This window comes from Macrobrachium nipponense, chromosome 6 (genome assembly GCF_015104395.2).
Source record: "Macrobrachium nipponense isolate FS-2020 chromosome 6, ASM1510439v2, whole genome shotgun sequence".
Lineage (NCBI taxonomy): Eukaryota > Metazoa > Arthropoda > Malacostraca > Decapoda > Palaemonidae > Macrobrachium > Macrobrachium nipponense.
This window is the reverse complement of record NC_061108.1, coordinates 113,249,878-113,262,657: the sequence shown is the minus strand read 5'-3', so window position 1 is coordinate 113,262,657 and position 12,780 is coordinate 113,249,878. Positions and strand designations below refer to the sequence as shown.

Below are 12,780 nucleotides of genomic sequence, written 5' to 3'. Positions count from 1 at the left end.
GACACGATCAGCGGTATGATTTGGTGAGAAATTTATCCACTCCTCTCCGGGGACTTGGTTTTTCTGCACTTCAAAATAGGGTAAGGATAAAGGGATTGATCCACTTCCTTCCAATAGTCTCGTCTCCAAAAGGATCCTTTACTCTTGGTGACAGTATGGGAAACTTGAGGTCTAGTACTTGATTTTGTCTCCATATTTAATTTTGAAATAAAATTAAGGCGTTTCAGCCCTAGCAGGTGCTAATAATGTAGGTCTTCAAAGGTTATTGAAAAATTAATTCAGTACTAAAATTTTAATTTTTCATTATCATTACCGTCGTCGTACAACAACATTCACATAAAAATATACACATCTTTGAAAAAAATATATGAAGTATATAAATACTTAATTTTACTGATAGATACTATAAACTTGGGAAGAGTTTTATAGCGCAGAATAATATTACTGGATACGTCTTTCATATATATAAATGTAAGAGCAACAAAAATACGTATAGTCTAAAATGTGTTTCAGTTTATATTATCAGGTTCGTGTAAAAGCGAAGTGGAATATGTCTTTCCAACCGTGTCGTGTATATATATATATATATATATATATATATATATATATATATATATATATATATAATATATAAGTCATATCACATTTCCGTGATTCATATACATATATCGAGCTACAATGTCCTCTCTCGCGGTGTGTAGTAGGTAAAGCTTCACTGACGTTCCTGGGTTTGAAAGGATCCATAGGTTCGCGCCCTGGTCCAGGCAAATCTATTATCGAGAAAAAATTCCTCTTCGGTTAAGCATATATGAAAATATATTAATTCCGAGGTAGAGCGAATTAGATATTAAATTAGCCTCTCGCGGTGGTGTAGTAGGTAAAGCTTCACTGACGTTCCTGGGTTTGAAAGGATCCATAGGTTCGCGCCCTGGTCCAGGCAAATCTATTATCGAGAAAAAATTCCCCTTCGGTTAAGCATATATGAAAACAATATTAATTCCGAGGTAGAGCGAATTAGATATTAAAGGACATTGTAGCTCGATATATATATATATATATATATATATATATATATATATATATATATATATATATATATATATGATAGAGAGAGAGACACGAATGAATGTGGGACGATTTTCACCCTGATTATCCTAGGGAGGGGAATACCCCGTCCCCTCCCTTGAGTTCTGATCATATCCGTTCAGCAAACTGACACTTGCAATGTTACACGAAAGATTCAGTACGAAACAAGAGGCTGATTCTTCTCTTATAATTATTAAAGAATATAGTCGTTTAACTGTAAATAGACGCAGGGTGATATCATAGAAGCTACTTGTGATTAGCTACTCTTGCTGCTGGGCACATTGGGTTGCAGTGGTATCAGCTACGTGTATTTACTGTCAACTCAAGAAAATGAAATAAAGTTTCTATATTTCCATCCATATTTTGGGGGAAACGGTAGAATGGCAAGAACAGAAATGCAAGTAAAAAGATAAATTGGGAAAAAAAAGCCCAAAGGAAGAATGTAACAATTATTGAAGAGAAAGTAATACAGGCTCAAGTGAATGGAACGCCCCGAGCCAAGAGACAAACATACGCTGTAAGTGATCCGTTGAAGACAACAAATACGGTCACAATCATTTCGGGAAGAGAAACTAGGTCGTAAACAAGACGCCTGGAGTGATGTTAATCGGTTTTTCAGATATATCCATGATTTGTAACTAAGTTATAATTTTAAATCAAGAACGACTCCTGGCCAGCCGTGTGAAAGCTCAGAATTTGAACCTCTTATACATAATAGAAGAATGAATGATTATAACGTTTGGCCATAATAAAAAATGAAAATTCTGGGAAATGAGTGTTCAGCATAACATTGCAGATATTAATGATATTAACGTTCCCTTTTCACAAGAAATCCATTATAGTACATAAATTCTAAAAGGATGAAAAGGAAAAACTGATTACACAGTTTTGAGAAGAGTGACTGACTATAATTCGTGTGAATATTATTTCGAGTGGAACTATCTCTTTTAGTTTTACTCTTTAGGGTATTATGATTCGAGAATAAATAAATCTACAATGGTAAATAATACGTCAACCTCATGCTTTTATCTGCTGTTAAAGGGAACACTATATTTCGCAATAGCCGTTCTGCGTAAATTTCTTGCGAAATTATCCTTGGAGACTGATATATTTTCATAAATGAAATGTATTATCTGAGGAAGAACCTACTGTATCATTCACTGTCAAGAAACCATCACTTGGACGCAGTTACCGAATATCTACTTCTAGTTTGGTTTGACTTCGAACTTGGATATACAATGCTACGAAACAATACAAAACGCATATAAGAATATTGATTTGTTTTGGTAGAACAACATCACAGTAATAACTATGGTATAAGAACAAAATAAGAGATTATGATAGATTTGATATAAAGCCTTTTCAAAGTTTGTTTGATCACCATACTTGAATTAGAGACAAGTACAGTCATTATAATTGTTCTGTAAAGTTATCAATGTAAGTGAAGCCGTTCACAGACCAGTGCTGTATAACATCAGTTTTGTAATTTGCTTTTCGGTTTTCATTTATCGTGTGCTAGTTGCATAGCACAGGTAACTGATTATCTCATTTCCCTCCTCACAGGTCCTTGCCAAGGGCTTCGAACTGGTCAACGAAGTACTTGACGTCATCCTTATTGACGACAGAGTTCTGCAGAACCAGCCTGAAGAAGTTGGGGTTGCCACGAAGCGGTTGGTAAGTCACCATCATACTGCCTGATTTGACCATCCTCTCCTTGATTTTTGGCGCCACCTTGTGTTGCAGAGTAATGAATGAGACTACTAAAGTTGTTGCTACTGTTATTTTCATGCTTTGATCGTGTTTATCGTTATAGGAGATATATTATGTTTCAAATCTAGATTAAAATTTGGATAAAATTACGAGGGGTAGGTTAATTTTCTTTTTGTTAGAACATTTATTATCCCGTGGCCTTGAATTTTACGGCGGAGAGATACTTACAGCATTGAGAAGCGTGTTGTACTTGGGATTCGAACGTTCCGAACGCAAGGAAGGAGGTTCGTACCAGAAGCATACGTTAGTGCACTGTGGTTCCATGAGCAGCCTGAATCCTTCTCTTTCACGAACTGTTTCAGTGAAGAAATGTGCCATTTCGAACAGGTGATCGATGTGTTTCTCGAGCCCTTTCGTTCCCTGAAAATTATGTTGATAAGTGAACACGGGAATCCTTAAAGATGTCGTGATAGATTTCAAAAAGGCATTGTAGAAGCAAACGTGGAACTGCCTTTTCTTTTTTTTTCTTTTTTTTCGAAGCAGTGTGCGGAAAGAAATGAAAAAGTTTGTGGAGACTTGGTTTTGCAAGCTGTATGAAGAAATCAGGTGGAAACTTTCGAGATTAGTGTGTGTCTGTCTGTGGCTGGATCGAGCTGAGGACGAAACACTATGTATGATATCCCTTGGGAGTAAGCTATTTCCAAGGTATATAGTGAATAAGATGTTAAACGATATTTGTGCGAATTATTTGTGAATGTAAAAAAAGTAACGCGTGTAGTTTACAAAATTCATTAATATTAATAATATATATATAATATATATATAATATCTTTAATTTAATATATATATATATATATATATATATATATATATATATATAAATATATATATATATATATATATATCTATATATATATATATATATAATAGATATATATATATATATATATATATATATATAGATATATATATATATATATTATATATATATCATATATATATATATAAAGCTTTTTTTTTCTAAAAGATAGTGATTACTTCTCTAATTACAACTTAGAATTTATTGCTTTTTATGACAATTCAAGCGTCTGACATTTTCTATAGTATCAGACCGTTAAAGATATTTGAAAAGTCGGCTAAAGAAGAGAATGTCATACCTTTGCCTTCCACATGGTCCAGAATTTCAGAACATCAGCTCTGCGGCCACACTGTAGATGTTTGTCTCCAGTGTCGTAACTTGTGTCGTAAAATTTGTCCTTAAAGGGTAAAAGAAGATTTTTAGATGCCTGCACTGCGAAAGATTTTGTTCACTTAATCTGTGGATTTTTGTACTTGACACTATTCTTGCATGGTCTGATCAGAGACCTAAGTTTTGAATGATTTAATTACGAGAATTCCTGTAAGAAAATCAAAAGGAGAGCACTGTGTTTACTATAAAGTTACACGTTTGAAATGATTGAAAGAAAAGAATTCCCTGAGATATTGTAAGAGAAATAGTTGAATATGTCACCTTACCTTTTGGAACAAGTAAGCGGCACTGGCGGAGTTGCAGTCTTTAAGGAGACCGGTGTGTTTCGTTAAGAAAACGGAACACTGCTGAGGTGAGGCCAACATTTTGTGCGGGTTCCAGGTGATGCTGTCGGCTCTGGAAATTCAATAATAGAGGAGGGTAATGTTAGTAAATACTGTCTTCTGCTGATTTTAGCCGTAAAAGAAAGTCCTCGAGCAAAATTTGTTAGTAGTAGAACAATTTCAAAGGATCCATCTGATTGTAATGATATTCTAAACCTGTTTTATCAAAGTCAGTGATCCTGGACATCGTCATTTTTTTAGGTCATTTTTCGTCTATGACTTTCGATGTAATATAAAGATACAATATAATTCACTTTAGTTCTGGTAAAATTAACAGCGTGAGGATTGAATATAAAGGTTTTTTCACATCTTTAATGATGACCTTATAAAATCAACGTGTTTCTGTTATCAGTGGTATGTTTAACATTACTTCATTCTGTGATCCACCAGTCTTTAAAAAACGTTAATAAGAATGCTAATGGCTGTATTATGTTAATTCCGACCAAACTTTAGACAGAAATATATCAGTTATAGTGAGTAAAATTTGCGTGAGATTTTATCTTTTTGTGTAGTCTTTGATCCGCTCTAACGATCCAGGTTTGTGTCTCATCATACAAATCCAGAAAGCCATGGGTGTGTTTGTGTGTTTGTCTGAATAAAGGGAAAGGTTTTCGAAGGGTAAAGGGGATACAAGAGACCAAAAATTACAAGGGCATAACATAACTTAGCCGGAGAAGGTATATAGTAGGATTTTGATGGAGACACCATGAAAGATGACAAGCACGGATAACCCATTAACAACGAATTCACTCTTCCTTTTTTAAAACCAAAGGAAATTAAATACAGTAAGACAGTGCTCCTACCATGATCAGTGCAGAGATAATGGCTTATCATATATGACATAATTTTCCTTGGGTGCAAAACATTCACTAGGAAAAATTAATGCGATTAATGAGATTATATCTGGCTCGAAATGAGAGAAAATATCTATGCATATGTGTACGAATGTGTCTGTACAAACACACATATACATACATATACGTGTGTGTGTATGTGTGTGTGTACAAATAACTGCAATTTTGTAGAATGTAAATTATTGATATCTGCTTAGAATAATTATCTTTTACCTGTGTATCCCAGTGAGTTTGTGCTTGTGTTTATTTGAAATGAGGGCGCCTCCACCCCAAGCAGCATCGCAATGAAGCCAGAGTCCTTCGGCTTGACAGACATCCGCTATGGCCATGAGGGGGTCGTAGGAACCAAGAACAGTAGTGCCTAAAAAGAGGAAGAGAGAAAATGAAGCACAGAAAAAAAAGATATGAATGAGGCATACTTACTTGTCTTACTTTTTTTTTTTTTTGTCCTCCAATTTATTGCTTTCAGTGGGCCTCTCTATTTATTTATCTCCTTTTTCTTACTACACAGGATTGGAATTAATAAGGACATTAGGCTAACCTTTCGAAGAGTGTAGGCTAATTTGGTTTTATATATACGTATATATATATATATATATATATATATATATATATATATATATATATATATATATGTGTGTGTGTGTGTGTGTGTGTGTGTGTGTGTGTGTGTGTGTGTGTGTTACCTTCGAATGAGATAATGACTTAAAAGATCATTCATTTAAAGTCGACTTTATTATTTTTATTGTTATTAAAAGCAGGTAATCGCGCTTAAGAGTAATGATAAGACCAACCACTTCTTTGTGCACATGAATCGAACTGTGATTCGCCGCGTTAAAAATTAAGTTGGATTAGGCCCCTTAGAAAGTGAAGGCCGATTGCTGTAAATTATACCAAACAAATAAGCTGTACTGAAACCCCTGCTTCTTTTTTTAGAGACAATGAAATGTATACAAGGAAATGTTTCATTGAGGGCAGACCATCTCACGGTCAATTTGCCTCCCTTCTTCGATGAAAAGACCAACCATTTATCACAGGATTATCTCCAGAAACCGGAAAGGTTATCGGAGCGTGGATAGTAGATAGAGGAAAACGGGTCATTACAGAAATATTATCTATAATAACACAAGCACTGTTAATTTGGTCTTGCTCAGCGAAGGGTTCATTGCCAGCGACCATTTGTCAGTTGTACTTCTTTTGGTGTTGTTTCTTTTATGAATTAATCAGAGCACATAGACAAAAACTAGAATGTATAAAATTAAGTTTTCTTCACCTTAAAGAAAACTAAAGTACATTTATTTCCCTCAGATTGAAAAAGAATTTGTGGCATCGATAACAGAAAAAGATCACAAAGCCAGCTTTCGACTCAGATTTACCAACAGCCAAATTTTTACCATTCGTTTCCGTAACACTTAAAAGTAACATACGTAAAACTGAATGAAAAAAATCTGGTGACAATTCCACCCAAGATAATTATGTAGTATGATGTAAAAATTGTAATGTCTTTTGTGGGAGGAGCTGGGTCCTAGGAGTTTGTGAAAATGTATCACCAAACATGGAAAGGCTGGAGATTTTCGTGATAGGTACGATGCCACTGCAATAAATCGACGTGGTAATGACCTTAGCATGGACTTCAACAACAGTAGGGAACCTTATAAGTTCTACAATATTAAAAGACCTAGAACAACCAGAGGTTTTCATACCAACGGTCATGGGCAAGAAACCCTCTGTTAAGATGGGTCAAATCAAATAGGTACATGTCATCTGAGAGTATCGTTTGTTTGGGGGTATTGTGATGGATGCTAACCAAGAAATTTCTGCAGTGACCCATCCTGTCATATTATCTTCTTCCCAAGCTAAGGTAAGCAACCTCCCTCATCACAGAAGACTCCCTGTCATGTAAAAAGCTTGATATAATTTTTACCAGCACAATATTAAAAACTTGTAGGGATTTTGATCCTAATTTATTATTATTATTATTATTATTATTATTATTATTATTATTATTATTATTATTATTTTTTTTTTTTTTTTTTTTTTTTTTTTTTTTTTTGCTCTATCACAGTCCTCCAATTCGACTGGGTGGTATTTATAGTGTGGGGTTCCGGGTTTGCATCCTGCCTCCTTAGGAGTCCATCACTTTTCTTACTATGTGTGCCGTTTCTAGGATCACACTCTTCTGCATGAGGCCCGGAGCTACTTCAGCCTCTAGTTTTTCTAGATTCCTTTTCAGGGATCTTGGGATCGTGCCTAGTGCTCCTATGATTATGGGTACGATTTCCACTGGCATATCCCATATCCTTCTTATTTCTATTTTCAGATCTTGATACTTATCCATTTTTCCCTCTCTTTCTCTTCAACTCTGGTGTCCCATGGTATTGCGACATCAATGAGTGATACTTTCTTCTTGACTTTGTCAATCAACGTCACGTCTGGTCTGTTTGCACGTATCACCCTATCCGTCCTGATACCATAGTCCCAGAGGATCTTTGCGTGATCGTTTTCTATCACTCCCTCAGGTTGGTGCTCGTACCACTTATTACTGAAAGGTAGCTGATGTTTCTTGCACAGGCTCCAGTGGAGGGCTTTTGCCACTGAATCATGCCTCTTTTTGTACTGGTTCTGTGCAAGTGCCGGACATTCGCTTGCTATGTGGTTTATGGTTTCATTTTTCGTATTGCACTTCCTACATATGGAGAGATGTTATTTCCATCTATCGTTCTTTGAACATATCTGGTTCTTAGGGCCTGATCTTGTGCCGCTGTTATCATTCCTTCAGTTTCCTTCTTTAGCTCTCCCCTCTGTAGCCATTGCCATGTGTCATCGCTGGCTAGTTCTTTAGTCTGTCTCATGTATTGTCCGTGCATTGGTTTGTTGTGCCAGTCCTCTGTTCTGTCTGTCATTCTCCTGTCTCTGTATATTTCTGGGTCTTCGTCTACTTTTATTAGTCCTTCTTCCCATGCACTCTTTAGCCACTCGTCTTCACTGGTTTTCAGATATTGCCCCAGTGCTCTGTTTTCGGTGTTGACGCAGTCCTCTATACTTAGTAGTCCTCTCCCGCCTTCCTTTCGTGTTATGTATAGTCTGTCCGTATTTGCTCTTGGGTGTAGTGCTTTGTGTATTGTCATATGTTTCCTGGTTTTCATTATTATTATTATTATTATTATTATTATTATTATTATTATTATTTAGTGCCTCTAATTTTGTTTGATGATAAACAAATTTTATGGAAAAAGAAGGTCACATCCTTTTGAACTACTCACCAGCAGTCGCGTTCACCATGAATGGAATTCCTCCTTCTTGGCGAGATTTAGCGATGCATTTCTTCAAGTGGTTGATGTCCATCCTTACGGAAAAAAAAAAGAATAAAAGAGTTATGAATTGTTCACATTTCTTTTCCGCTGTATTGTATAATACTCTGCAACTAAGCCAAGGGATTTTTCATCACTGGAACTGTTTTGAAAGGTGACTTATTTGGTTAACCTCTGCTTCTTTTTCATTCTACTCTCAGTTCAGAGCCCATATTCAGACACAATCTTGAATGAATAGATGCAAATTCATACTGATTTCGTTATTGGCCTTATTAACTCAGTATTGAGCTGTATTTTCCTTTTGTATCTTTTTCTTTCCCCTCATTATCCTTACCTCCCTTCATCGTCGACATTGACGAGAACGACGTTGTCAGCCCCGAGACCCATAGTCATGGCCGCCTTAGCAATGGAATAATGGGCGTCGATGGAAGAGAACGCTACCAACCTGCCCAGTCCACTCACACCGCGTGTCTGCCGTAGGTGAAGAATGCATTGTGATTAATTCGTTCCAAAATCTGAATACAAACAGCAGAGGGACATGTTTATTCAATCGACTTGGATGCATGCACGCAGGTTTCAGTTAATGGGCAATTGAATTTTGATGATTATATATATATATGTATATATATATATATATATATATATATATATATATGTGTGTGTGTGTGTGTGTGTGTGTGTGTGTTATATATATACATATATATTACATACATATGTATAGTATGGAGATATGATATATGTATATAGTATATATATTTTCAGGGATGTCAATTGCTTGGGCCTTCCGGGCATCCGCCGTCCAAAACAACAAACTTGACCTACCGCAAAACATCGAGTTTCCGAAGACAACAAATCAAAGACTGAAGGCTGAAACTGTGATTGTCATATATTTGCAGGAACAACAGTATCTCATTTGTAATGCTTCAAGCTTTCGAACCATTTGTAATATAGAACTATCCTTATTTTTTACAAATGATTGTTAACTGTTCTCCAGGTGTGAGAAAAAACACATTACCGTAAAATGTTGCCGGTCTTGCTCCGATGTTAAGTGCTACCTTTCCCTTCGCAAAAGTCCATGTCTTGTCAGAAATATGTGACATTAAATCTACCGGCTGCTCTATGCTCAAGAGCCCGTGCTGGCATTATACCAACTAAATCTTCAACAAAAATGACATTAAATTAGAAAGCACTCAGATGCTGCTTCTTACTCACCTCGTTTCCACAGTTTGATGCAGACTTTTGTTTTGTGTGGTTCCTCCTTTTGTGCCACGATATTTACCATCATGATCAGGCTCATAATACCAGTGCATTTATTTGATGTGTTTATCATGTAACTACGGACGAATTTCTGTGGTCAAAGAACTCTTTAGTCATGTCATATAATAAATGGATGTATGAATGTGTGTTTGTGTGCAGCATAGCTCCTAAATGCGTTGAGTAATTTTAACCAAACTTGGTATACCTATGACTTACTATCTAGAAATGAATACTGTAGGTGTAAGACATCTCTACCAAAGGGAGGAGGGGGTTGGAAAGGGTTTCCCTGAAACAGGGCTGGTTCTGCCTGTAGACTTATCAACTAAATAAACCCTATAAGTTTATCATACCTCATATTAATATAGATATGATATCACTGGCACCAAAGGGGTTGGGGGTAGGAAGGGAGTGACATGTAGAAATAACCGAAAACGACAGCTATTATTGTCTAATAATCCATAGTTTTTTAAGTCACTGAGATGAACAGTAACACTCTCGATGCCCTAAGTCCAAGTTCAGCCTCGATAGGACGAGGTGTGAGATAGGTGAAAAATAAAATGTAAAAATGACTGATATTAGTGTTTTGTCAATAGTTTTGGAGGTCGCTGATGTGAAAAGTGACACTTCCAATGCCTTTCAAGTCCAACTTTAACCCCAATGGGAATGGGGAGGGAGAAGGGGTGAAATATAAAATGTCAATAATGTTGGGCAATGTAATTGAAGCAACTATCTTATCAGGAAAGGGAGAGATTAAGAGGGGGAGGAAATGGGAGAGAGAGAGAGAGAGAGAGAGTAGTGGGGGTGTTAGGGAGGAGAAAGATTGAAAGAGTGAGGAAGAGTTGGAGAGAGAGAGAGTGAGAGGGAGAAGAAATGAGATAGAGTAGAGGGAGTATAAGGGAGGAGGAAGAGGGAGGGAGAGAGATTTTATCGTTTGTCATTCAGAGTTTTCCTGTGCAGTATCGGGTTGGTCAGCTAGTGTGTGTGTGTGTTATTAAATGTTGTGGTATTGTGAAAATGAGATATCAAAGTTACATGAAAAATAATTCAGATATTTACATCATTAGAGTTTGAAATTTCTTGTGTATGTATATTTAAAAAAGTTTCGAATCTGTTACTAAAAAGAATTGAGCCTATTGAATTTCTTATAAATGAAAGAATTAATTATCTATTAATCAATTAATTAACCAAATAATTGATATGTTGGTGTGCTGCAAGTATTCAAGTTGTGTTGTATATTTTATTGCATGTTTCATCTTTTGAAGTATTTAAGTATAGAATAAAACTATTGTACAAGCGATGGATTTTCTTTTTTCTAAACGTAATTGAGAATCTATTGGGACTAAAAGAATCTTTTACCGATGAAATCCAGTTGTTCTCTGTTTTCCATCCTCCAGGTCTGGCGGTAACGAACTCCCTCTGGAATTTCTGCACACTCACTTAATTATAAAGATCACCTGGCAATCAAGTCACAATTTCTTTCCTTGGGCCCTCCCTTTTTGTGTCAAATGTTATCGCTCAATTTTTTTAATTTTTTTCATTTATAACCATCTTCGGTATTTTAGAACTGAGCAACTTTCCACATAACTCACTGGTATGGCCGGTTAGCAGGTTCATTGGACATGGCCACCATTCAGAACATTCCCTGCAACTTAATTCGGTAGTGCAATATCTGTGTCCGTACAAGCAATTTTAATTCTGTTTTTTAAGACTTTTCGTTGTTTTCTCAAGCTGAGCACATCATTATTATTTTTGTTTTTAGTTTTTATAATGGAACATTTACCTTGACCTGGGGAAACCGGTAGTATCTGGCCAGAAGCATCCCGTACATGTTTGACATTGATCCTCCGGGGGAGAAGAGGCCGTCGTGTTGGTCGTAGCCTACGAAACTGGCCATCATTTTCAGTACCTGGAATGGAAGAGGAACTTTATTTCTGTTGAGATTGTTCGCGAATGAGACCTAATATGTTCTGCTTTATTTGTTGAACGGATTAAATTTTTAACTTCATTTTTAGAAAAATGATCTGTTATGAATGATAGTGATTGAACGGAAAGCCAGTCGTGATTTTTGTTGTAATCGTTTCTGTGAACCAAAATTTCGACCAACCTCAATTTCCATGAGTGTAAAGACCGGTGCTACTTCGTATGTGTAGACAGAGGGGTTTAGGGCATCGGTCACCCACTGTCCAACGAGGCCATAGACGTCAATGCTGGTAATAGGCGAAATAATTTAGAATCAGTTTCCAATATGGATGAAGCTTTGCAAATTTTGCGCCCAAAATGGTGATAGTGCCTAGTTAAGTTGCCGTCTCTTTGGAAAAGAATTAACGGTGGAAGAGCATGATGAAATAACTGACATACATGCGTATATATATGTGTATGAACGCAGAAATTATCAAGTATCTAGAACATTTAAGAACAAGTAAAGCGAATGTCGGGAGGTAGGAGAGAGGGGCAGACTCCTAGGACGCTATACACCAACTCTTAAAAGATAGGAAATCTTATGAAAAGTCATAGAATTTCAAAGTTAGTCTTTAACAGAAGGAAAAAGTCACCGATTCAAGGAGTTTTCAAGGACAGTGAAGGCAGCATTACTCGGCATCTCCCTTCTTTACGAAGGTAATATTCCCTCCCATGTTATTTTCTCTCGTGAATTTTCACGGGTGCTTGGTATTTAAGATCCCGTGAAAATTCACAAGAGTAAATAACATGGGACGGAATATTACCTTCTTAAAGAAGGGAGATGCCGAGCAATGCGGTGCAATATAGACTGAAGGCAGAAGCAATCGAGTCAAAGGGGGAGAGAGGAAAGGGTTTATTATTTGCTACTTGGCATCCTGATCACGTCCATAGTGCCACTTGATTAGTGCCATTGATCACGCTGCCCCTGGAAGAATGGCGCGGAAGGAGCGGAGGGGAAGAGGAAGAGGAGA

The 12,780-nt window shown here is 36.5% G+C and overlaps 1 protein-coding gene across 1 annotated transcript in view; it reads right to left on the bottom strand.

Annotated features, from left to right (window-relative positions):
* Positions 1–277: 277 nt before the first annotated feature.
* LOC135216909 (cysteine sulfinic acid decarboxylase-like) overlaps positions 278–12,780 on the bottom strand; it is a 32,856-nt gene continuing 20,353 nt past the window's right edge. Inside the window, exons 4-12 of the mRNA XM_064252454.1 lie at positions 11,955–12,057; positions 11,631–11,756; positions 8,928–9,064; positions 8,546–8,628; positions 5,496–5,643; positions 4,312–4,441; positions 3,954–4,052; positions 3,025–3,216; positions 278–2,817 (exon numbers count right to left, since the gene is read on the bottom strand). Coding sequence (XP_064108524.1) covers positions 2,644–2,817; positions 3,025–3,216; positions 3,954–4,052; positions 4,312–4,441; positions 5,496–5,643; positions 8,546–8,628; positions 8,928–9,064; positions 11,631–11,756; positions 11,955–12,057 — 1,192 coding nt within the window. The 3' untranslated portion in view covers positions 278–2,643. The remainder of the gene's footprint in view (positions 2,818–3,024; positions 3,217–3,953; positions 4,053–4,311; positions 4,442–5,495; positions 5,644–8,545; positions 8,629–8,927; positions 9,065–11,630; positions 11,757–11,954; positions 12,058–12,780) is intronic.